The sequence below is a fragment of the Botryllus schlosseri genome, chromosome 16 (genome assembly GCF_051294905.1).
Source record: "Botryllus schlosseri isolate E-star chromosome 16, Bs_hap1, whole genome shotgun sequence".
NCBI classification, from domain to species: domain Eukaryota; kingdom Metazoa; phylum Chordata; class Ascidiacea; order Stolidobranchia; family Styelidae; genus Botryllus; species Botryllus schlosseri.
Window position 1 is genome coordinate 18,155,462 of NC_137251.1, and position 25,580 is coordinate 18,181,041.

The window sequence follows — 25,580 nt, forward strand, 5'->3', positions numbered from 1 at the left end:
AATTTGGTTGAAACTGAAGTCCGACCGAGTTTGCGGTTCGCCGGGAATATTACACCTTGAAAGAAATATTGGTATCAGCATGGTGTCCTATATGGTATGGATATAGAGGATGCAGTCTCTATAATGTGGACACAAGCAAAGGTCACGGCTCAGTGAAATTGCTCTCCGTCACACTTTCCATTTGGCTAAAGGCAATTTGCCGGTAACTTTTTACCGGTTTGCCGATCCTTAAATTTGATAAAACGGGTATCAATCGCAAGCTACCGTGGTACTGATTGCGAAAATATATATTTTATTCTGCTCGTGGCCCTGGAACCACCAAAATCCGCCTCAAATGTTGCATTGTAACGGAGTATGTTATCGTGACGCAACTATGCCGTCTGAGCAGCTCAGGAGCAAGTGCGCACGAGAGTGAGAGTATGAATGCTCAATCGGTAGCGCATCAATATTCAATGGCCAATACGATTGCAGTTGGGCTGCTCCCAGACGACATGGTTGCGTCACAGGCTCCGTTTCAATGCAGAATTTCGAGGCTGATTTTGGGGGGGTTCCTGGACCACGAGCAAAATAAAATTTATATTTTCGCAATCAGTACCGCAGAAGCTGTCGATTGATACCCGTTTTATCAAATTTCGCGCTCGGCAAGCCGGTCAAAAGTTCCCGTCTTATTGCCTTTGACCAAATGGAAACTGTGACGTGGACCAATTTTACTCAGCCGTGATATGTGCCTGTGTCCACACCATATAGGACACTATGGTAGGGTTGCCATACGTCCGGAATTTCCCGGACATGTCCGGAATTTCCCTGTTCAAACTAGCGTCCGGGAGGAATTTTGAAGCCTTTTCGTTAATCAGCATAAATAAAACAACATTTTTTGGGAATATTTATGCTGATGCATGATAATTTTCTTCGCGCTGCGCGCGATTTACCATCACATTTATTGATTTTAATATGGAGACTACCACCCTCGCAAAAACTGCAATAAAATATAAACAACCTTTATTTACTGGAATAAGCCTAATGGTAATCGCAGTTATAGGAGAACGGTATATTCCCAGAGATCGTTAAGGCCGTTTAAATGCTTTATTCAAAGATGGTGGTTCTAAGCCTGGGAGTCGCTTGACTTTATTCTCGGGTTTGCGAATATGTTGAACGTAATCAGCTTCCAAAGTAGCCCGTGAGTAAGTCTGGACAAATGTGCTGACTTCTTTTAGTAATCAGCTCGTCAAATTTTGATCTGGGCCACGGAACATTTTCAAATTGGAGATGGAGTCACGACCATAAAAGGTTGAAAACCACTGGATGTGGGGTGTTTATCAAGCTCCGTGGTGCGCACCGGCCTAAGGCTGATAAACAATCTTATCGGTAGGACATGAACATGACTTAACGATGTGCAATTACGCTCCCTGTATTTTCGAACTCATCATCTTCCACCAGCTCAACCGCTAACTCTGATCATGAGGGCGGAGAGTAGTATCTATATAGTATATGGAATGGAACAACCAATATTATTGACAGAATTCATTCAAATAATTTTACGACCAGACGCATATAGAAACCAGATTCATATAGCAAGCCCCTCCCCCAGAAGTTGAATCGATTGCCCTTTAGTGTGGGCTCAAAATCATTGTTCATTTGTGCGGGAAGGGGCTTAAAACATGCACACAACACACAGCCACATAGGGGAGATGTGGTACCGATGGATCACTGGGACCGAAAATACTTGAATAATTCTCCTTGATAATTCCGTGATTACACTTCGTGGATATGTCTACAATTACATGCTGACAGAATCTTTCCTCACGTGCAAAAAAATTCGACCTGCGTGAGTTATGGGGTCTGTGACGGATGATTTACGTTTTAGCGGTGTAAAGTAAATTTGGATCGACATTTGCATTTTTCTATATCACCTTTCAGACTAACAAACCCGCCATAATTTTTGATGTGATGTATAAGGCTTGTATCAGGGTATATTATAATGGCACATATTTTTAGAATCAATACCATCCTTGAGTGGACTATTTTCAAGTCAATTACAATATTTATGGGGTGGGGGACCTATGGTACCATAGCCAAATCAAGCAAAATAGATGGACCAACTAATCACTTAACAACAGAAACTCGCCTACATATATATCGGCTGTAAATCCTAGTTACATGTGGTGTTTTATCGCTATTACGAGGCATTTGAAAGTCAAAATGTCGATTTGCGGGTAATATGTATGTGGCATTAATTTTGTAAATTTAGGCGTAAATCAAAACATGATTTCATGCCAACATTTGAGTTAATATATGTGGTATTGTGATGTGCATCATGTGAACCATTGCACAAAGTAGTGTATGGCGGCGGCCTTTGGTCCAGTGATGAGCATCGGACGGACTCGGATAGCATTCGGACCGGATATTAGGCGATTTTGCGGTAGTCGGATAGGACTCGGATATTATCACAGATTTTTTTCCGGATATAGTCGGATAGTTGTAACTTTTGATAGGATATTTCCGGACAGTTGTAACCAGATGTGAGATTTGATTACAGGCCTATAGAAAGAATTCATCAATTCAATAACCAAACACAGACAGCTGACACCTTGCGATATGACTGGTAGCAGTCTAAAAATGTTTGTCAAGAGTCCAAGATAATATAGATCAACTATCGCCAAGATCAGCCATGATATCAAATTTATTAGCTAAAACACATCAAGTATACCATACTTGCCAGTCTAACGATATAATATGTGAACTGATAAAAGATGGTATGATTGGACATGGGCTCGCCTGACATGGTTTTATCATCAGTACGGTATTCTCGCAGAACAGTGTCTGAAGTTCGCAAAATTGAAAGTATTGTTTCAACATCAGTCACAGGATTGCGTTTGCTTCCCGCCTTGGCATGCAGTTTGTGAAACCATTGCTGATGAATGTCACAATTGGGCATACAATTTCTAGAATCCTCAACGTTGTTGTTGTGGCAGTCTTCTGTAGATTAATATACCGGTAAGTCAAATCCCTCTTTGCGTACTTTTAGCATGACTGACTTTCAGGCTGTCACAGTAGTTGTATGATACCTTTTCGATCGGGTAACCCTAAAAGGAGGGAACGCGGAAACTGCGGAAAACGCGGAACTCGCGGAAACGGCCCCTAAAACGCGGAAACTGCGGAAAAAGCGGGAAACCTCGATTCCTAAAGCGCTGAAACAAGAGGAAAACGCGGAACGCGGAACAGTCGGTCATTGACCTATATAGATCACAAAGTAGCCACTAAAACGAGGAAACAGAGGAAAAGGCGGAACGCGGGACAGTCGGTCATTGACATTTGTGGATCTCATAGAGGAACTCTAAAGTCTAAAACGACGAAACTGCGGGACACCAATGTTAGAGTGAGGCGAAGTAGAACTCATAAATGGCAGAGAACTGTTGATGGCGCTTCTTCGTTTTACAATACAAAAATTTATAAACGTCAAAATAAATTGTTTTTTCCTTGAGAGAGACGGATGAGGGTTGGCGGAGGGGGTATATTAGGGTTACGTGAGGGGGATATTAGGGTTGGGGGAGACGGGGATGTTAGGGTGAGGAGGGTTAGGGTTAGGTTAGGATTAGGGTTAGGTTAGGGTTATGATTAGGGTTAGGGGAGGTGGGATATTAGGGTTAGGGGAGGTGGAATATTAGGGTTAGGGGAGGTGGGATATTAGGGGAGGTGGATATTAGGGTTAGATTAGGGTTAGGGGAGGTGGGATATCATGTCCCTAACCCTCTTCTCCAACCCTAATATCACCCCTCTCCCCAACCCTAACATCTCCCTCTCTCCAACCCTATATCCCGCCTCCCCTAACATCACCCTCTCCCTCAACCCTAATATTCACGTCCCCTAACTCTAATATCCCACCTCACCTAACCCTAACCTAACCCTAATCATAACCCTAACCTAACCCTAACCCCTAACCCTAATATCCCACCTCCCCTAACCCTAATATTCCACCTCCCCTAACCCTAATATCCCACCTCCCCTAACCCTAATCATAACCCTAACCCAACCCTAACCCCTAACCCTAATATTCCACCTCCCCTAACCCTAATATCCCACCTCCCCCAACCCTAATATCCCACCTCCCCCAACCCTAATATCCCACCTCCCCCAACCCTAATATCCCACCTCCCCCAGCCCTAATATCCCACCTCCCCAACCCTAATATCCCACCTCGATGACCGACTGTCCCGCTTTTTCCGCTGTTTCCTCGTTTTAGTGCCTACTGTGTGATATATAAAGGTCAATGACCGACTGTTCCGCGTTCCGCGTTTCCCTCTATTTCAGCGCTTTAGGAATCGAGGTTTCCCGCTTTTTCCGCAGTTTCCGCGTTTTAGGGGCCGTTTCCGCGAGTTCCGCGTTTTCCGCAGTTTCCGCGTTCCCTCCTTTTAGGGTTACCCTTTTCGATCAGCACTATACAGCGGTGCTTGTGCTATGGCACAATCTTCAGCTACCATCAGCCTTCCAGCAGTTCATGAACGGAATATATCCTGATGACGTTCAACAATGTAATAACTCCATTCTGTGAGAAGGTATTCCCAGTGTGGACATGGACTTTGTGTCAGCTTGGCACGTTGAGTTAACAGCTATTCACACACTTGCAGCCTGGCCAATCAAATAAGAATATGCATACAAACATGTACAAGTAACTTTCTGGAGTCAGATAATTATATAGAAAAATATGTAAGAAGATATATACACAGATAAAATGTATGATAATTATTATAATGATGCCTTGACCATGACCATACAGTAGCCTACCAGCCTCTTTGAAATCATTCAAGAGACATGCATATAATACTGAAATCATTCAAGAGACATGCATATAATACTAAGGCAAACTAATAACATATAACAAAGCTATGAAAATCCAGAATTCCTATATATACCGTTATGATGAAAGCAAACCTATTCAACTTTCCCGATTACTCTTCCCTTCCTTTAGCAGCTATATTTTCTCCAATATGATTGACGGAATCAATCATCCAGAACCGTTGAGCCATACAAGAAAAAGCTGTTAGTTGTTTTTGTCAAGCATTGGTCTGTTCAAGTAAATTTGATTTCAGGTGAAGAATTGTGAAAAAAAGACTTTGGCGTGATTATGGTGCTTTTCCATATGATTTCAACGAGAGACCATGTAAACAGTTTGAAAGTCAACGCCAATGAGTGTTGCTCAGTGCGTTAGTCATGCGTCATGTCTCTTGGGTGGAGCTCCATCAACTAGTGTATTGTATTATTTGAAGAGTATGAAGACCTTGAATGTTGTCAAACTCCTCGTCTGAGTGTCGATTTGAGTGTGCTATGATTCCGTACTGTTGGAGTTTCGTTTCTCCATGATAATGGATTGAAGAAAGTAGACGTTTTGAGAAATAGCACAGCAAGAGTGAAGTGTGGAGAGATTGCATCCGGATTTATGGGACACTGGCTCTGCTGAATGCTATAATTACTATGTTCAAGTGAAACACCCCAAGTTTTCAAGTGGTACAATGAACGTTACAAACCATATCCGAAAGGCCAAGGATACAGCACAGTTGAAGATAAGTTTCTTCTCTTCCAATAAAGAAGTCGGCAAGTCAACTACTGACCAACTACTGGAGAGGAAATTTGGACAGGTAGAGGGACATTCAGGATGGTGCTATTATTGACATTTTGGGTGACTCGACTATAAGCGTCATGCTCGAAGCTTTGAACTGATTGACCAAAGGTATTATAAGCATCAGCAAGTTGCTATTAAACAGGCATTCACGCCTTCCAGCACTTGTGGGCAAAATGCGCATTATCTGCATCCACTATTGACCATCTCCGGATTGTAAAATTCCATGGTTACAACTTGCTACTATTACTTCTTGATATATATTGGGTAATATGGTTAAATGCCCGATTGTTATATATGGCCATGCCCTAATAATCTTTGTCATTTTTGATTTGCTTGTAATCCGAGATAGTACTTTCATTCGCACACTTACTTCAAATTAGTAGTGTTGTTTCATTGCGTTAACCTTCCTATAATTAAAATTCCAATTTTTGTTCATTCCATGAATACAATTCGTGATCTTCTAGTGCAGAACTGTAACTATAAGCTCAGCTGGAAAATTGATATTATGCGATATCATTATTCGATATGGATTTTCCGGATTCTTCTAAGAGATTTCCGGATATATTCGGATAGTTGGATGAGATTATCCGGAGTCGGACGGATAGTTCCGCAGACACCAAAACTGTCGGACGGATTCGGATTCTCAAAATTCAACATCCGCTCATCACTGCTTTGGTCGTGGTCGCCTCGGGGACAAAGTCACTCAACTATGACAAGTCGTCCGACTAATAAGCGTAATGTTATGAGAGTACTGGTACTGGAGCGCAAAATGTTGCACGAAGTCCGTCGGCGCTAACCTGCGGTAATGGAAATCCGTGCTTGCCGACCTTATATTTCGACTCTTAACGGTTATTTCTCAAAAATTATTTGGCTGTCTGTGATTTCAAGGATTGCAGTATGTATTTCAACGACATTAAAACGAAATATTTATAAATGGATGACCTTCAAACGAAATATACCTTATGCTGCAATATCAATCTTGGCATAGACCGAAAATATTACTAGTCGGGATGCAGGATTATTGCTGGTCATGGCCGTCGAGTTTTACAGTCCACCATAGCCGCAAGAATTCCATGACCTGGTATCATTGCCCAATGGAACTGGAGTACTCACTGACTAGACAACCAACCTGCAAGCAGACAACTACCACCCTTCACACCGGGATTTCTGACTAGCCTCCGCTTCTAAACACATGTCTGCAGCAACTTTTATGCAATAGATGAGAACTAACATGTAGAAACCTTATCCCCAAAAGTCCTCAGATGTAAAAATAAGTATTTTATTATTTTTCGTCTTATACCTGACCTTGCAGCACATTTCCAAGCATACTGGTTTCTCCCTCATACGATTCTTCGTTTCTCTTTAACAACTCTAAATCTGACAACAAATTTACGGGTGCTTTCTGTGATAGATACATGTATTTGGATGACACGAAATATAGGTAGTCCCAGCCATTTATTGAAATTTCCATCAGATCAAAACACCTCAAGATGGCAATATAAGGAAAACAATTGAACAGTGTCTAAATGATTTGGATCGGTCATTTTAATCAGTCCCGCACCTTGACCAAGAGCATGTAAATAAGAGGCATATACAATCCAGGGAAAGATAACATAAAAAGGACTAGCAATAAAAATGTCGACATATCATATCGCAGTCCTGCAGGCTGAATTGTATTCATTCAGTAGAAACAGCTTGCATGTAGACTTGGACATGCTTGACGACTGCCGGTAATGTCCATTCTCGGCAATGGTTTTCTCAGTATTGGTATAGGACCGGTTCATAGTGGGCTGGCTGCACGAACATCGACCAGTGCACCACGAAAAAAATGAACGATTGGCGAATTGTCCAACCCACCAGGGCCAGATAGTATAAGATACTTCTGAGAGCGATTCCATGCATTCATATTCCGAGTCATCAATTTGGGGTTTGCATGGAATATGGAATTGAGGTACCGTCATCATTTTCACAAGAAGCGACGAATTCCGTTGATGTTGCATGATCATTTCCCGCATGCAGACCTGAATAAAAATATAACATACTAAATGAATAAATACACTAAAATTGATCTCGTACCAAACTAAATAAATTTCGCGAGCGCACCCTTTGTGGACTGCCCAAACAAGAGAAAATCAAGGATGCGTTTTGCAGACAACAGCAACTGCTTATGGCTACATTACAAAGTATGCTCGATAGTCAAATGCCGGCTTCAACTGGTTTCCATGTCGGCTATTATTGGAAATTTCATTTATTGACAGATGTAATCATTTGAAAAATGCTCAAGGTCACTGATAATGACAAAGCACAACAATACGATGAAAATGATATTGCCACTTCAAGAAATTCAGGGTTTGTGAGAACCCCCGACACTGTTCCATTACCGAGGGATAAGGTTTCCAATGAGTAAAAGGTTGTGCAGCATCAAACAATGTCTTACCTGTGCAGTGTGCAGCTGTTCTCGCAACATCATATGGTATCGTGATTAGTGACGGATGGTTGAATATGCTTGACGGGTAACTCAAGGCTGATCTTAGATTATCAGCAGATGGTATTTCATTCCTATCTGCAAAAGGTATTATACAATGCTAAGCAATGGTACTCTTCAGCAGTATACAATGGAATCTTACCAGTCAGCCGCTTTCCACATCCGCACGAAGAGTAATCCGAAACAACATGAACCACCTTGACCGGTTTGTTAGCAAGCGAAAAATAATTTCAAGACTTCAAAGTCTTCTCTCCATTGGTGGAATTCTTCCAGTGAAATCATATGCTGCATAAAATATAACCCATGATTATGATAATATAAAGACACTGAGGATGAACCATGAACGTGTCATATCACTAGGCAATGATCAAAGCTGATGGTCACCTGAGACACTTCAAATTTGTATTTCAGTATTTTTATTACTCATAACAATAATGGGGTCTGGTCTACTTTCCTACCCACAAAGTCAGAGATCGTAAAGTGTTCACGATGATCACCAATGAATGTTTTCCATGACCACAAACAAAAATTTATAAACTTCAATATATGTTGTTTTTGCGTTTGGAGAGGGTTAGGGTCAAAGTTGAGTTTAGGGTATCCCAAGATTAGGGTTGGAGTATTAGGGTGGGAGGGGGGATATTAGGGTTGTGGGAGGGAAGATATTAGGGTTGTGGGAGGGGGGATATTAGGGTTGGGGTTAGGGGGATATTAGGGTTGGGGTTAGGGGGATATTAGGATTGCGAGAGAGAGATATTAGGGTTGTGGGAGGGAGGATATTAGGGTTGGGGTTAGGGGGATATTAGGGTTGGGGTTAGGGGGATATTAGGGTTGCGGGAGGGGGGATATTAGGGTTGTGGGAGGGGGGATATTAGGGTTGGGGTTAGGGGGATATTAGGGTTGTGGGAGAGGGGATATTAGGGTTGCGGGATGGGGTATTCGGGCTGGGGTTAGGGGATATTTAAGTTACGGGTGGGGATATTGGGTTGGGGTTAGGGGGATATTAGGGTTGCGGGAGGGGGAAATTAGGGTTGGGGTTAGGGGGTTGGTTAGGTTTAACCCACCTCCAATCTTCCTTTCCCCCACCCCTAATATCCCTTCTCCCACAGCCCTAATATCCCCCTAACCCCAACCCTAATACCCCCCTTCCCGCAACCCTAATATCCCTACTCCCACAACCCTAATATCTCCCGTCCCGTAACCCTAATATCCCCCCTCCCGCAACCCTGATATCCCCCCACTCGCAACCCTAATATCCCCCCTCTCACAACCCTAATATCCCCCTTCCCTAATCTTTGGATACCTAACCCCAACTTTGACCCCAAGCCACTTCCAATCTCCCTTTCCATCCACCCCAACCCTAATATACGTCTCTCTAAAGGCACAAAAAAAAACAATTCATTTTGGCATTTATAAATTTTTGTTTGTGTTCATGGTAAACATTTCTTGGTGTCCGTGGGGAACACTTTTCTTCGTGGGTAGGAAAGTAGACCAGACCCCAATAATGGACTGTATCAAGTAATTCAAGTTAACTTCACACCATATTAGTTTTGAGAAATTAACAGTTCACATTTCATTGTGTACCGTATGTGAAAGCTAAAGGTCTCTGTATTTGACGTTTTACGAACACTACATGTACTACAGTAGACTTACTACTAATACTACGGTACTGTACCTTTGATCCCACTTCTTCTGAAGTGACGACGTTGCGGATTGGATTTCTTGGGAAGCGAAATAGAACAGGACAGTCTCTGTCAGACACTATTTGGCTTCTTTCTTGAGCTATCCTTCCGTCATGCGTCATTTTCTTGAACTTCCACAGCACATCCAGCCATATTTGCGCCGCGAACTCCAAATAATCCAACCCACAACGACGTTCGCCGCAAGGCGCTATACTACAAAACATCAAGTTGTGCAACATTTCTCGCTCCATGAAAATACGTTCGGACGACTTGTCATAGTTGAGTGACTTTGGTCGGGGAGAAGCGGGAGAGCTGTGGGGGAGTGTGCACGTGCTGTGTAGGGCTGGGCAAAATCGAGTACCTGAATGATTCGATTCTGAATCACGAAATATGCTTCGAGTCGAGTCGAGTAATCGAGTATCACCCATTATGACGTCAGAACAGAATTTTATACGTCAACGTTTAAATATGTACCGTTTATGCCACCACAAAGAATATAATGCCTGTTTTCCATCTCATAAATAATACTTTGGTATTTTTTCGACCATACCGCTTTCATCCACTTGGTGACAATGTTGTGGGATAATCATGACTTCAAAAATGTGCTACATCCAGTAACCTTCGTAGCTTTGTACTATATGTTTCGTAGGCTACAATACCGCCAATCAAGGTTTCAAGGCTTCAACAGTGAAAATTAGTATCGAAACTTAATTCTCGTTGATAAATTAACTTTCAGTGGCGAGAAGCGTATAATTTCAGTACTCGAAAAAATTGTCTTTTACTACTCGACTCGAATCATTAAAATTAATACTCGATTCTGATTCGAGTACTCGAATCATTGTGCCCAGCCCTAGTGCTGTGTCAGTATAGAGGATGTAGGACCTACATCCTCTATAGTGTCAGTTGTCGTTGTTTTCTACTTTTGAATACATACATCTTTATTACAAGCTATCGTGGCCAAGATGGCAAACGTAAAGTTGACGGACATCGTTAAGAATTATATGGATTGGGAGACGTCAGGCGACTTTGCTGAATGAATAGAGAAATTGGAATTGGTTGCCGAACTGAAAAAGATGAAGGAGTCTCTTGTGACTACATTACCGTTATTGCTCGAAGGGCCGGCATTTGCGGTGTATAAACAATTGTCCGAGGATACCAGAAAAGACTACGAACTGCTGAAAGGAGAAATGTTGGCAGCTTTTGGAGTGGATTGCTATGTGGCATATGAACAATTCCGTAACAGGGTACTTCTAGCGGGGGAATCAGTTGATGTATTTTTGTCTGATTTGAAGAGGCTGGGAACGTTGATAGGGTTAAAAGGGGCTGCGGCAGAACCAATAATCAAGTGTGCATTCGTTGCTGGTCTTCATGCGGATGTCAAGATACAGCTTAAGTCTGTCGCCGAGGTGGAGAAATTGGAGTTGAGTGCTATTGCAAAAAGGGCACGTAAAAATATTATCAACAAGAGATGGTGAAAGTGTGTTCTGTGCTGCTGGGGCTCGACGTAGATTGGACGGCCCCTGTTACAGGTGTCGTAATGTGGGTCACATCGCCAGAGACTGCCCGAATGGAAATAATACTGGTGCTGTACGAGCCCAAGGATTTTATGACAGTGTTCAGCGGCAGTGCTTTGCATGTGGACAATGGGGACATATGGCCTGGCAATGTAGAGGATTGCCGGCTGCGGGAAAAGACCTAGGAGGGACGTTGGCACCGGACGTCCCCTCCGCATCGCACTAGGGGGAAGAAAGGTGCTACCATTTGTGCCTGTGGAGATTTGTGACACTACCCAGTGGCTGGATGGTTGAGAGTGGCATGCAGTTACGTGGAAAGACTAACCGACGAAGTTAAATGGGATGCAGTTGTTTCAGGACAAGTGAAGACTCTGGCTGGAGAGATAATGGCCAAGGTGCGGAGACAAGATCCAGTCAGTGGGAGTTGGCAAATGTCTCCAGGTGGTCGGGTGGAAGTGTGGTGTGACGCGAGCAATCTGGCGGTAGGATGCTGCGTGAGAGTAAATGGTGCCGTTGTAGAAGACGCGGCGTGGATGCGGAAGCAGGATGATTTTATGCATATCAATGTTGCGGAGTTGGAAGCTGTAGTGAAAGGTCTAAGCATGGTGCTGAAGTGGAACATGAAGAACATTGAAGTGGTTACGGACTCGGCTAGTGTGTACAATTGGGTAAAGTCGATACTGGAAAACAGCCACAGACCAAAAGTGGGTGGGCTAAGCGAGATGATCACAAAACGCCGTTTGGGAATAATCTCGCAGCTTATTGAAGAGAATAGTCTCAAAGTGACAATCCGTTTGGTTCCATCAGCCAAAAACATTGCTGATTCCTTGACAAGGGTCCCGAAGACCTGGCTGCAGCAGGTGGCAGTATGTAAAGACAGGATTTTTCTGAAATCAAGGAATGCAAAGCGTTTCACCCCGTGGAGAGAGGGAACCGTGACAGAAATAGTTGCAGACGCTGCGGTAGAAGTGGATGGAAGAAACGAGCATGTTGCTGATGTCAGGCACATGGTGGGGAAGCGACGGAAGGTTGCTGGTAGTAGTAATGTTCCTTCAAGAACTTTGGAACTGGTGTTCGATGAGGAAAATTTGGAGGATGACTGGAGGTATGACGAATTTGAACTGCTGGATGAACCTGAACCGCCTGATGACATCAGTCAAAGAGAAATGGTCTTCAACGAGGGGGGCAGGGAGTATTACAACCCTGAACCTCCTGATAAGAGTAATCAAACATCGGATGCCGATCAAGAAGCTGAATGTTCTATTCGAGATAGAGCCCCGCCAAGATGGTTGGCCGACTACCGTGTTGATTTATGATTGTTTGTTTTACCTTAGCTGGGGGGTTTATATGTTTGCTTGCTTGGTTATGTTGCTGTCGTTGGGTCACCATTGTAACTGTACGCTTATTGTGATCTTTAGATCAGGGGGGAATGTGGTATTGTGATGTGCATCATGTGAACCATTGCACAAAGTAGTGTATGGCGGCGGCCTTTGGTCGTGGTCGGGGAGAAGCGGGAGAGCTGTGGGGGAGTGTGCACGTGCTGTGTCAGTTGTCGTTGTTTTCTACTTTTGAATACATACATCTTTATTTCAATATAATCAATTTCATTCTTGAAGGTCGTGACGAAACATTCCTCATTGGCTTGCTGTAGCTTAGCTTATAGTACACAACAAAACAAGTTAACAAATTTGAGTTTTTGAACGTATGTCTCATAGGTCCCATGGTCGTGGGCCTTTGGACCCACTGGGTGGGGACCGATGACACGTTCGAGCAACAAATTTTAAACGTTCATAAATATTTTTTGAAAAGGCGGATATTCATGTAAATGTCCGCGATAGGTAGAGCTTGTATCGAAGTGTTGAGACAGCAAAAGATCTGCTATTCTCTGCTGAAGATTTGAGGGCCAGAGATCATTTTGCAATTTTTGATCCATCGGTACCACATCTCCCCTACTCCTGAACCGGATCGCGACCACCTCTGGTCTATGAGCAAAGCTTTACCAGTGTGACGTCATAACTCATTTTTAAATCCCCTAGTGGGCGCTAAAGAGTGTCCGGAATTTAGGTTGCAGAAATATGGTAACCCTACACCAGTGGTTCCCAACCGGTGTGCCGCGGCACACTAGTGTGCCAATTGGACTGCTCAGGTGTGCCGCGAGCAAATGCGGTAAACTGGGTCGAAGTATAACAAAAATCCAAATTTTGAGTGAGATTTTCTATTGAATTTACTGTATCAAGACACGCGATGTACAATCCGATGCAGTGAACATGTACAAGGATGTCGCGACTGCCATAGTAACGTTATCTCAATCAGGCATCCCCATCAGGTCATGGATTGGGTCTTTTTCTGGCTTTTTATTGTAAAGACGCTCTGAGCACAGCAACGTATAGTCGCGACGCTTCGTAACTTGCTACTTCACTGCCATGAATGAAACTGGGGCCTCCACCGTCAATGGGTGTGATACGCTAGTTTGCCCACATCTAGTAGCATTTAGGACGGTGATAGATAGATAACTGGACTCGGGCTATTGGACCGTGATGTTGAGGTGTGGCCGAAGGTGACCTTTAACTTGTCACCCCATCAGAACCGGAGGCAGAACAGGGACGTGACGTAAATGATGACCTTTTTCTGTTTCTATTTGTAGTCGTATTCTTGCCATGTCTTCGTTATCGATGATAATTTTATACCATGCCGATATAACATATTTTGATTCCTGAGATGCCAACTTATAGCACGGTCCACTTTTTGTAAAATACTGCTTTTGCAGATCCGAGGACGAGTAGGATCCAATATAAATCTCCAACACCTAGGAAGCCATTCCCGCCATCGAGAAATGTATACTCATTTGGAAGTGATGTTCACGTTTACAAATTAGAACTGCCGACATAGCCATTCACATTGCGATTGTTAGGTAGCGTGCCAGCATTGCAGGTAAAATGTAGGCTCAGGGCGCAACGAAATGTTGCAGGCGACAAATTTGAGAATTGAGAAGTAAAGTAATGTTGATCAAATTATATCAGTTAACAAATTTCACCGGTCCTGAGGTTTATCATTCCGGTTTGTTGGAACTGCAATTGAACAGCAGCTGGCTGCTAGTAAGACTCTTGACTGAGGTATTGCTATCCGCTCACAGAAGCGATTACACGATCTGCATGGAAACGCGTTTGGTTTCCAAGTATAGACATAGAGACACCTCTATACGCGTCTGTATTTGTTAGTGACGATCGCGATTGGACTCTTCCATGCGACGGTTAATTACATCGACAACGAGGTAGTGGGCAGACTTTGTTGTCAAGCCAATCTTATGAAATTAACCTCCGCCTGAAGTTTGAACGAGATCTTAGCAGGCAAGTTATGTGGCAACAGAGGTAATGGTTGATAATTCAAAACCTCACACGGATTGAGAGGAAGTCCTTATTCCTGCCTGCAATAAAATTGTAAAAAAAACAATTGAAAACGATCCCCATGTCAAATTATACCATTCGTAGACGTATTTGTGAAATGTCCGCAGAGATAAATAAGAAAAGAAAACTTAATTTCTTCTTTGAAGCAGCGAAAAGCCTACTTGAGTACACCGAAAAGGCAGAAGTACTTCGTCAGTGACCAGTGACCACCTATATAATACTGTCGTTGCTGCTATACGCATTCTGGTAGTTTGCTTTTGCCGTAAGCCAAAAGAGTTCAGAACCACTGTGCCAGTGTGCCGCGAACTCTTTTTCATTTTCAAAGTGTGCCGCGAGGTCAAAAAGGTTGGGAACCACTGCCCTACACTATGGTATCAGCCATTAGAGGTAAGATAATATCGGCAATTTTCGTGATGGCGTGACAATACTCAGAGAACTGTAATCTGCTAAGGTTAGACTACTAATATTGATTTAATGCTTTAATATATAGCGATCAATCTATGACTAGAGCCCAACCGGTAATGTCGAGTGGAAATTACACTTTGAAAGAAACATCGGGATAGGCCATAAGAGGTAACAAAATATCGGCAATTTTCGTGACATCACGACATCGTGGTAGGCAAATAGACCCACAAACATAATCTGCGAGTATTGAACACATGGACACTGGACAGTGATATATTTCTTATAGCTGACCCGCCTCCAGATGCAACCTTTCTAGTTTATTTTCATGTTCAAGAATAGGAATGACTAGAGAAGCTGATCAAATAAATATGCCTACTCTGAAGTTTTGGAAATGCACCTTTAAGCTTTTGAATATCGGGTGAATATATGTTGGGCTATCAGTCTTGGTGCAATTAATCGGTATCGGCTAATAAATCCCGAATGAGACGCCACCCTTGAAATGCTCGAGGGTGCCGAGAGATAATGAGGTAGGCCTATTATTACGTTACCACGGTTCCAATTCCAATCTGAAAACATTGACAAATTCTATGCGTCCCGTAATGAATCCAAGTTTTCCAACCTGAGAAAGATGGCCTTTAATCTATACTTGCTCTGTATGGATCGCATCTATAATATACAGTATACACTCGCCAGCCAACATTTTAGACCATGAACATTTACAGGACAAAGCTGCGTCCTAATCTAATAAATGTGTAGGCTACCTGTACGTGAAGTATTTACTAATGGTTTCTACATCCGACATACAGCCAGAGATAAATGTCTCATTGACTTCAACAGCTATTGAAGTAGGCTACATTCAGAGGTGGTCAAAGTAGTCAAAAAAGCTACTCAAGTAGAAGTAGAAGTACCGACCAAAAATCTACTCTGATAGGAGTAGAAGTACTTCTTCCATAAGCAATCTAAAACTACTTGAAGTAGAAGTAGAATTGACTGACTTCAAATCTACTCAAGTAAGTACGTAGTTGTGAAAACGATCGTCATTCGTTCGCATGGATTGTCAAAAGGTGCAAATTGAGCTATGCGAAAGGTGCCGAGCTTGATTCATATTGATGCATACCAGGAAGTATCCAATTGTAGACAGCATAAGCATTCGTTCACATCATGGGATGAAAATGATAGTATTGATATGAAAATGCGATACTAACCCTCTGTTTACTCGATATTATTATAAGGCCCGTAGTTTAGTCAAAGAGCAATACGGAAAAGTTGTAGAGAAAGGGTGTCAAACTCAACTGACGTCGCGGGTCGGATTCAACACTTCAGATCCCTTGCGGGCCGCACGAAAATTCCTCGATCCCAAGATTCCTCAAAATTCATGCTGTTATTTTTCATTTGAATAGTTAATTTACCAGCGTATATATTCAATAGTATATTACATTATATGACGGATCATAGGGCTCCTTTTTTCGCAAACAGTGGAATTGGCAATAATACGATGATTCGTCCGACTGAATACAGTTATAAGCCGATAAAACAGTGGCTCTAACAATGATATAAGTTGACATAAGTCTATGCTCCCTTCGTTTTAGTGATATATTGGCATCAACCCGCGCGTGCGCTGTGAGGAATGCAAAAGATGTAACTGCTGTAAACGCGACGTTGGAATATTATTATGTTGAGATGCGGGTTTATGTTGGGGCTGGAGACCTCTATTAGATTTTCTATGTAACCTACATACCAGGATTCTTGGCGTTTTCGCTTCTGTGAATAGCTAGTTTTTGGTCGGTGAAATGAATTCGCACTTTCTTGCCTTCTCGGAATTAGGTGTCAATGTCAGCGACCTGCTCCTAATGGTGACTAAACCACAACACCACAGTCGGGTGGTTACAATGTGGTCTGTGGACATACTCGAGATGTGATATCTTGAAGGACATGTATTTCTAACTAAAAATCTCAACATTTGTTAGAAATGTGCTGGATAATACAAGCATTTTTCAACTACTCAGAATTGCTTCGTGGGCAGGATGAAATCACCTGGCGGGCCGGATGCGGCCCGCGGGCCGTACGTTTGACACCCCTGTTGTAGAGGGGTGTAAACAGTTTGCGCGATTAGTAAACGTTATGAAAAATACGGCGGATCGTAAAAATGCCATATTGTGTAGCTTTATTCCTGGAAATTAAAGGCATTACCACACATGCTTTTATGTATGTTATCCAGACAACAAAAAAAACTTCTATGAATTAAAACTCAAAGTATATGATACTGGGAATTGAAAGTGAAATATAAATAGATGAGGTCAAAGTAGTCAAGAAAGCTACTCAAGTAGAAGTAGAAGTAGCGAAGAAAAAATCTACTCAAGTACGAGTAGAAGTACTTCTTTCATAAGCAAACTAAAACTACTTGAAGTAGAAGTAGAATTGACTGACTTTAAATCTACTCAAGTAAGTAAGTAAGTAAGTAGTTGTTAAAACGATCGTAATTCGTTCGCATGGAGTGTCAAAAGCTGCAAATGGAGCTATGCGGAAGATGTAGAGAGCTTGATTCATATTGATGCATCCCAGGAGGTGTGAATTTTGGACAGAATAAGCAGCCGTCCACATCATGGGGTGGAAATGATAGTATTGATATGGAAATGCCATACTAATCCTTTGTTTGCTCAAACATCCCGTTTTAGAGAATATCATGGCATGGCGCCCTCCCCCATATTATAAGGCCCATAGTCAAGTCGAAGAGCAATACGGAGAAGTTGTGTCGGATGCGACTTCAACACTTAAAGCGATTATATTATACTTCATTTAAAATATGACAGATAGTAAAACTGCCATATAGTGTATACTGTGTAGCTTTATATCCGGAAAATATAAGGCATTACCACACTTGCTTCTTTACTTCAGCATGTATGTTCTCCAGACAAAAGAACTGAAACTTTAATTAGAACTCAACGTATAATACTCGTAATTGAAAGAAAAGTACAAATACTACTTCTAAAAATCGGAAAATAAAGTCCAGAAAGTTTCTACGGTGGTTTGCTAAAACAGGTCTAACGTTAAAATAAGTCAAATTCCACTTTTCCAGATTAGAACACGTCATGGGCTGCTAGGTATGGTATAATAGGTAATTGCTAGATTGCAAAACGGTAGTTTCAAACGTTATAGGGGTCCATGCTTACTGTGATGAAATATTAGATGTAGGCGACAATGCGGGGTGAACGGAACCACGTAACCCGGTATCTAAATTATATTCAGCGATGCTTTCGTCAAAACATATTTGTCACACCACATCTAGTGTGCGCGAAGCGCAACGAAAATTCTGGGTATTACATGACTTTTATGAAAATAAAATGTTGGTACGACGTGAAAACAGCCCCGAAATTCCTTAGGCTATTTTTCTTATTGGGGGATTAAGTTACTTCTACTTGACAAACTGAAAATAGCGAAAAGTAGGTAAGTAGTTCACAAACTATTTCGAAGTAGAAGTAGCGAAAAAGAGATCTACTTGAGTAAGAACCAGAAGCAGAAGAAAACTACTTGAGTACTTCGAAAAAGTAGAAGTACTTCGTTACTGACCACCTCTGAATATGAATACTACTTCTAAGAGCAGAAAATGTATTTCATGTCTTTAGTCCAGAAAGTTTCAAAGGTGGTATGCTAAAACAGATCTAAAATTTAAAAAGTCGGAGTCCAGTTTCCAGATTAGGACACGCCGTGGACTGTTAGATTACGATATGATAAATAAGTGTTAGATTGTGAAGCATCAGTTTTAAACGTTATGATGAGCCATATATACTGTGATGAAATATTTCATTTGGGCGAATGGCAACAATGCGGTGTGAACGGAACCACGCCAACCCGCTACCTAAATTATATTTACCGATACTTTTGTGAAATCATACTGCTGGTTACTCCGTATCCACTGAGCACGAGGCGCGACGAATATTCTGGGCTTTACTCGACTTTTATGAAAATTAAATGTCGATACTCCGTGAAAACAGCCCCGAAATTCCTCAGGCTATCTTCCTGATTGGAGAATTAAACTACTTCTACTTGTCAAACTGAAAATAGCGAAAAGTAAGTAAATAGATCACAAAATATTGCGAAGTATAAGTAGAAGAAGCGAAAATCAGATCTACTTGAGTAAGTACCAGAAGTACAGGAGAACTACTTGAGTACTTCGAAAAAGTAGAATTACTTCGTTACTGACCACCTCTGGCTACATTACGGTAATAAATTCATTAAATACCGTTTTGGTCTCTATGCTTTAAACTTAAAGTTTACATTATATAGGGTTACCATACCATATTTTCAGATTCGAAAAAGAGGAGATTTTTTAAAAATTCTGATAGCTGTAATACCGGAAAAGAAAATGGTAAATTTGAATATGTTTAGACCAATAGTAGCCTACTGTGTTGGCTAAAAAGGTCATCACTTCGGCTCGACTCCCGAATTACCCGCTTTTTTACTATAATGTGTGGTTTATTACATGTATGGCTGTATAAATATGCGATTAAAGTATCGATTCAGGAGTCCGGCGTTCAATGGAGCATTCGGTCCTGTCGACGGAGCTCATATAGCGATCGACCAAGCACTGAGCTGGATCTCCAGAAACCTCGCCTCGTCAAACAAATTTTTCATTTTGTCAGACTGTTCAAGTGCCCTAGTTTGCAGGAAAAATTTCAACTTGTATCCTATTCATAGACTCGTTTATGAAATTTTGTCCTCTCTTAAGTTTAACTCAGAGAACGTGACCCCAGCGTGTCATTCCTCTCGATCCCTGACCACGTGGGCATTCACGGCAATGAAAAAGCGGACGGATTGGCGAAAACTGTTTCTGACACCCCGCCGAATTATCGGGATTTGCCGATGCTCGATCTCGGAACAAGAAGCTCGTCGAATCATACGTCGTCACTGCGTGACGTTTTGGGATCAGTAATACCGTATATCCAAAAAAGGACTACAATATTAATCCTTAAACACCTCGCAGTTTATGATTCTCCCCCTACTTGTGGAAGCCGGCTCATAGATGGCATCATTTTTAGTTTCAAATCTGGACATGGCCGAATAAACGCCAATGTGTTTGAAATTGGAGTAGTTGAATCTCCTTGTTGTAGTTACTGCCGCTACCCTGAAACCGCCGACCACTTTATAATCTGTTGTCCAAAATTTGCTTTTCCTCGGAAATTTCTTACAGATAAATGTGCTCAATGGGAAGTGAATTTTTGTATTGCCGATCTACTCCTTGATCCTCAAATAACTCCTTATATCGTTGAATTTGTGTTATCGTCCAATCGCAATTTATAACTTGTGAGTTCATCATACTATTCTGACATTTGTTTTGTGGTTTTGTGTAACCTCCTCATCGTGTTCTTGTGAAACCGCCTGTTATGGCCTGAGTGTTTCTACTTTTTTTCGCTATTCGTCATTATCCCTGTATATTGGTATTGACCGTGGTGCAAAAGGCCGCCAGGTGATAAACACCAAATATTTTTGTTAAAACAACAGCAACAACAACAACAGGAATCCGGCCCGCCAAGTTCTAGTAGCCTGGCCTAGGCCTACTTCATTTTACCATATCATGCCGGCCGACGCGCCGACTGGAGAAGTTGCCCGACCCTGGTCTGTCACTTAGTTAACGTCTGTACTCCGAGCTTGGCTCATTTTGTACTATACCAGTGGCCGGCAATCTTGTGATTTTGGAAGAACGCGAAATAAGGCATTTTGAAATGCTAAAATTGAATTCAGTTTAAAATTATTGTTGTTGTTTCAAAATAAGCTATTCGTATGTACCCAATCACACTATTACACACAATAGCTGAAGCGGCTTCAGCGATGGTAACAGCATTATATCGACGGAGAGTCAGCTGATATCAGTAAGCATATTGCCTTGGCGTGCTATGACCCAGACACTGCCAAGAAAGAGACGCTTAGAAAACGGCATAGAACGTCCCCACAAGATCAATCTCTGGGATGAGATAGTCTTTCAGCTATAGTAACATAGGTCTGGTTAGCCCCAATATGGATTCATTAGTCGTTGGGAAGCGTGGTCGGCCTGTCGGGTATCGTGTACACTGCGCAGCTCATATAGTTCAAAATAAAATGACGTTTATTATCATGATATTTCTTGATGTATTTGTACTACTTTAATAAAATATTACTTCTTTTGTGGTAACCATGAGCATCGCCCATATTAGTCAGCACAGCGTTGTACTAACTTGAAGTTTCAAAAACTTAAATTTTGTTCGCAGACTACAGGCTACTATATGCTAGCTGACTTTTATTCGTCACAATAACCACTATGACTGTTCGGTGAAAGTTAGGCGATGGCGGCTTTGGCACTAGATTTCCCTTGGCGAGAGGGATATTCTTGTTAACTAGGTTTACCATACGTCCTCTTTTTTGACTTTTTTGAAAGTGTCCTCGGAGGACGCCCATTTGTCCTCTTTTCTGAGATTTTGTCCTCTTTTTTGAGAATTTAGGTCAAATTTATAGCAAAATGCGACTGATATGCCGTAAATCAGCACCGACAGGACCGAGAAACGTATTCCGGGCTCTGAGTGAGAAAGTTAACCTTTTTTAGTCAACCGATCACAAAGTGGGAAAAATTCACCGATTTTTGAGAATTCTTCTCCGGTTTTGCAAGTCTCAAATTTCTGAAAAAGTGTCGTCTTTTTAGATTCCCAAAATATGGTAACCCTATTGTTAACTCGCTGCAAAATGCCCCGGACAAAGAAGCATTTTCAGGAAAATACAAAATTAGATTGGAATTAAAATTAGAGCAGAGGAACATTTTACAAATTAGATTGTATTAGAATTAGAGCATGAAAACATTTCTGAAATTAGATAAAAATTCTATTACTGGCATTTCGCTATAATTTAGTGAAATTAGACAACTAGAAATATCTAGTTGTCCAAGTCTGCTACGAGGCATCACCAGTGACGTGCCGATTTAAAGTAGTTAAAACTCGGTAACATTGCGATCAGTTATTGGAAAGACACTGACCGCTGCACCTCACTTTGCGACGTTTAATTAGTCGGGAAGCACCATTATAATGTATAACTTGTTTATTGGGTAATATCAGTAGCAAGTATATAGAAACCCTTTTTACACTCTGGTCAATATCAATGTAGCAATAGTCAGACGCCGAATACATTGTCTGGTCTGGCCAAACCGTTAAGGTGGAAACTTATATTCCCTTGGAAGTCCTCGTCGAAATTGTTGGCAAAGCGACGTAAAATATTGGTTATATGGTGTAACCGCAGAAATTGAAGCCTATTCTGGGTACACGACCACGTTGCACTGTCAGCTGTCTACGCTTCGGTTGTAAGTCAAGCACGCGTCTTCTTGGATGAAGTACGGTTTTTTGATGATACAAATTCCCAGCGATAAAACAACGGACCGAATTACTTATACCAAATTCTTAATACAATCAAATACAACAATTAAATACACATCAAAGCCAAATTAAACCCTAACTACAACAATACGGCCCTAACTAATACACATCAAATATCACTCAGGACTTTCAGTACAACGCGCTGTTCCAAATGAATCAAGCACGTGTAGTTGTGAAATACAATAAACCATTCATGCGTCACAATCAAGAAGCAGTGGCGTATGGCGAAATCATTAAAGGGTGAAATTTTGCAGCAACATATGGTATTATAGAATATAGATTGACTGTTCCTTGATACATTTTGGTGACGTTTAAAAAGTCAACATGTAGCCTAAGTCAGCATTGTGGCCCGAATCGTTGTTAGGTCTCGTGTACTTTAATAAATCACTTCACCGAAATGTAGGGTAGGAAGTAGCAATATGACGTCACGTGAGGTCATAGGTTTAGGTTCGCGTTTACACAGAACCTTTGAAAATAGGTCGCGTTCACACGAACCTGGACCTCTCAGGGGTTCGCACCATTCCTAATATGTAGGGTACTATATTTTGGAATCGGGAAAGGAGGACAATTTTCAAAATTTTCAAACTTACAATACCGGAGGAAAATCTTGAAAAAATGGTAAATTTTTCCCACCTCGTGGACTAAAAAAAGGTCAATTTTTTCGCATGATCAGTTGGTTGACTAAAAAAAGGCCAACTTTCCGGCTCGGCTCCCGAAATAGCCGCCGGAACGTAACTTCAGTGCTGATTCAATGTATCTCAGTCGAATTTTGCTCTATATTTAACCAAAATTCTCAAAAAAGTGGACAAAATCTCAAAAGGAAAAACATTTAGCGTCATCGGAGGACATTTTCAAAAACCTGAAAAATGCAGGACGTATGGTAAACCCTACTAATATGTCTTCTATGGCAGTGGTTCTCAACCTTTTTGGCTTCATTCCCCACTTGAGATTTATTCCGAGCCTTCATTCCCCACTGCCCAAAACTCCTGAATACCCTTTAAAAATTCCCCTCCATAACATTTAGCCAGAAGTTTAGAAGGAACTTGATATTGGAAAACCACACCTGTACGCAAGACAATCGCCTATATAACTGCAACATAATGCTATTGTGAACCGATACCGGTAACCCTCAAAACTTAGCGTAAGCGTTCTAGATGCGTTTGTAGCGCCATCATTGGTTATTATCCAGAGTTAAATAATGAGTTTTTGTGAACAACACGCAATATATCTTTTCGATATTTACATTCCAGAGCAGTTAACTGGTAACCATAATCGCGCACGTGTCTCCGTAAATATGTAGACTATCCCGTTTATAATGTTTAACAAATGCGTCTATTCCCCACCAGAAACTATTGAATTCTCCACCAGTGGGGTAGTCCCCATTGGTTGGGGACCACTGTTCCATGGTATTTGTGGTGATTGCTCAAGAGTCAAGACACTTGTGGCCTAGGCGCTGATTACTGCAATTAGTTTACTTAGTTCTTTGGATTCTGTTCGTTCCTCGGTTGCTTATGTCCAGACATGGGGTGATTACTTCATGAATGTAATCGATTGCGATTACGATTACTTCTAAATCACGCGATTACGATTACGATTACAGCAAAATCTCGAAGTAGTCGATTACGATTACGATTACATTGGAAAAGTAATCACGATTACTCACGATTACATTCATTTTGCTTTATAACTTATATTTCGCGATATATTGGATATCAATATTACGATTGCGATGAAAAAGCCTCATGAGAGTACATTTTTCGACGTAAATGTGATGCCATTTGCTTGTTACATCACGGTATACTCATTGCCAAACTCAATAGCTGACGATCTGTCGCACCCAGTGATTTCCATTCTAGTCAGGGCGCACCCTGAACCCTCAATTAGATGTATGGTGAGCTCGAAGGAGACCCCAAATTATTTCGTAAGTCATTATATTTTGTGGAGAAATTATTGGCAAAATTTTCTTCGCAATTTATTTTCGATAAATATGAAGAAGAAATGACAATGTATGGGTGCGTCTCACAAAATACGTGTTTCTTACTAATCACGATCACCCCATGTCTGCGTCTGTGCGTGATAGGTGCATATCTTATTTCCTTGTCGTTGCTGGTTGTAGCCGAATTTTAGTTAATAAAAAGGTTGCCAGTGAACCCGTCCCTCGGTGAACCCGTCCCGTGAACCCGTCCCTCGGTGAACCCGTCCCTCGGGGAACCCGGCCCTCGATGAACTCGGCCCTCGGTGAATTCCGCCCTCGGGAAATTTTGAAATTAAGTGTATTAACAAGTATTAATATGAATTATTAAACTAATAATGTTATTATCAACTGATTTGTCGATCTTGTAAGGAGGTCAGTGCATGCGTAGATCACGCAGTCACGGAGTGATCAGATCACGTGATCACGATTGCGTGGTCGGCTCATTGTTGAATTGACTTGGCGAGGGGCAGACGTGCGACGTTCGACATCCTCGTATCTGTTCATGACATCGCATTGGGTCTTTTCGCATTGTATATTGTGTGTGACTTGCTCAGATGAAAAATATATCCCAACGATTGTTATTGTTCACATATCAACCACGCGTGGTCTGCTCGTTATTGCAACTGTAGGTTGAGGTGGGGTGTTAGGGTTGGGTAATGGGTAGGGTAGGGGGGGGGAGACATTAGGGTTCGGGGAGTGGGACATTAGGGTTGGCGGAGGGGGATATTAATGTTGGGGTAGGATATTAGGGTTAGGGTTAGGATATTAGGGTTGCCGGAGTTGGGATATTAGGGTTAGGATATTAGGGTTACCGGAGGTGGGATATTAGGGTTGCCGGAGGTGGGATATTAGGGTTGCCGGTGGGGGGACATTAGGGTTGGGGGAGGGGGATATTAGGGTTGGGGGAGGGGGGATATTAGGGTTGGGGTAGGATATTAGGGTTGCCGGAGGTGGGATATTAGGGTTAGGGTTAGGGTTGCCGGAGGTGGGATATTAGGGTTACCGGTATGGGGGGATATTAGGGTTAGGGTTAGGATATTAGGGTTGCCGGAGGTGGGATATTTGGGTTGGGGGAGGGGGGATATTAGGGTTGGGGGAGGGGGGATATTA

General features: G+C 42.0%; 2 protein-coding genes across 2 annotated transcripts in view; both read right to left on the reverse strand.

Moving 5' to 3' along the window:
• Positions 1–25,580, reverse strand: part of LOC145458993 (uncharacterized) — a 190,242-nt gene that overhangs the window by 28,105 nt on the left and 136,557 nt on the right. The gene's annotated exons all lie outside the window — the stretch shown is intronic.
• LOC145459183 (uncharacterized) lies at positions 7,054–10,115 on the reverse strand. The gene is made up of 4 exons (XM_080337816.1): positions 9,775–10,115; positions 8,245–8,387; positions 8,055–8,180; positions 7,054–7,638 (listed from the first exon to the last, which is right to left on the reverse strand). Exons 1-2 carry the CDS (start codon positions 10,030–10,032, stop codon positions 8,313–8,315), a joined length of 333 nt encoding a protein of 110 aa, XP_080193942.1. The 5' UTR covers positions 10,033–10,115; the 3' UTR covers positions 7,054–7,638; positions 8,055–8,180; positions 8,245–8,312.

Bases quoted from the DNA above. Each gene is read 5' to 3' on its own strand.
- LOC145459183 (XM_080337816.1), bottom strand. From the start codon at position 10,032: ATGGAGCGAGAAATGTTGCACAACTTGATGTTTTGTAGTATAGCGCCT. The intron at 8,388-9,774 runs GTACAGTACCGT...TATTTTATGCAG, and splicing joins CAGAAGAAGTGGGATCAAAG to CATATGATTTCACTGGAAGA.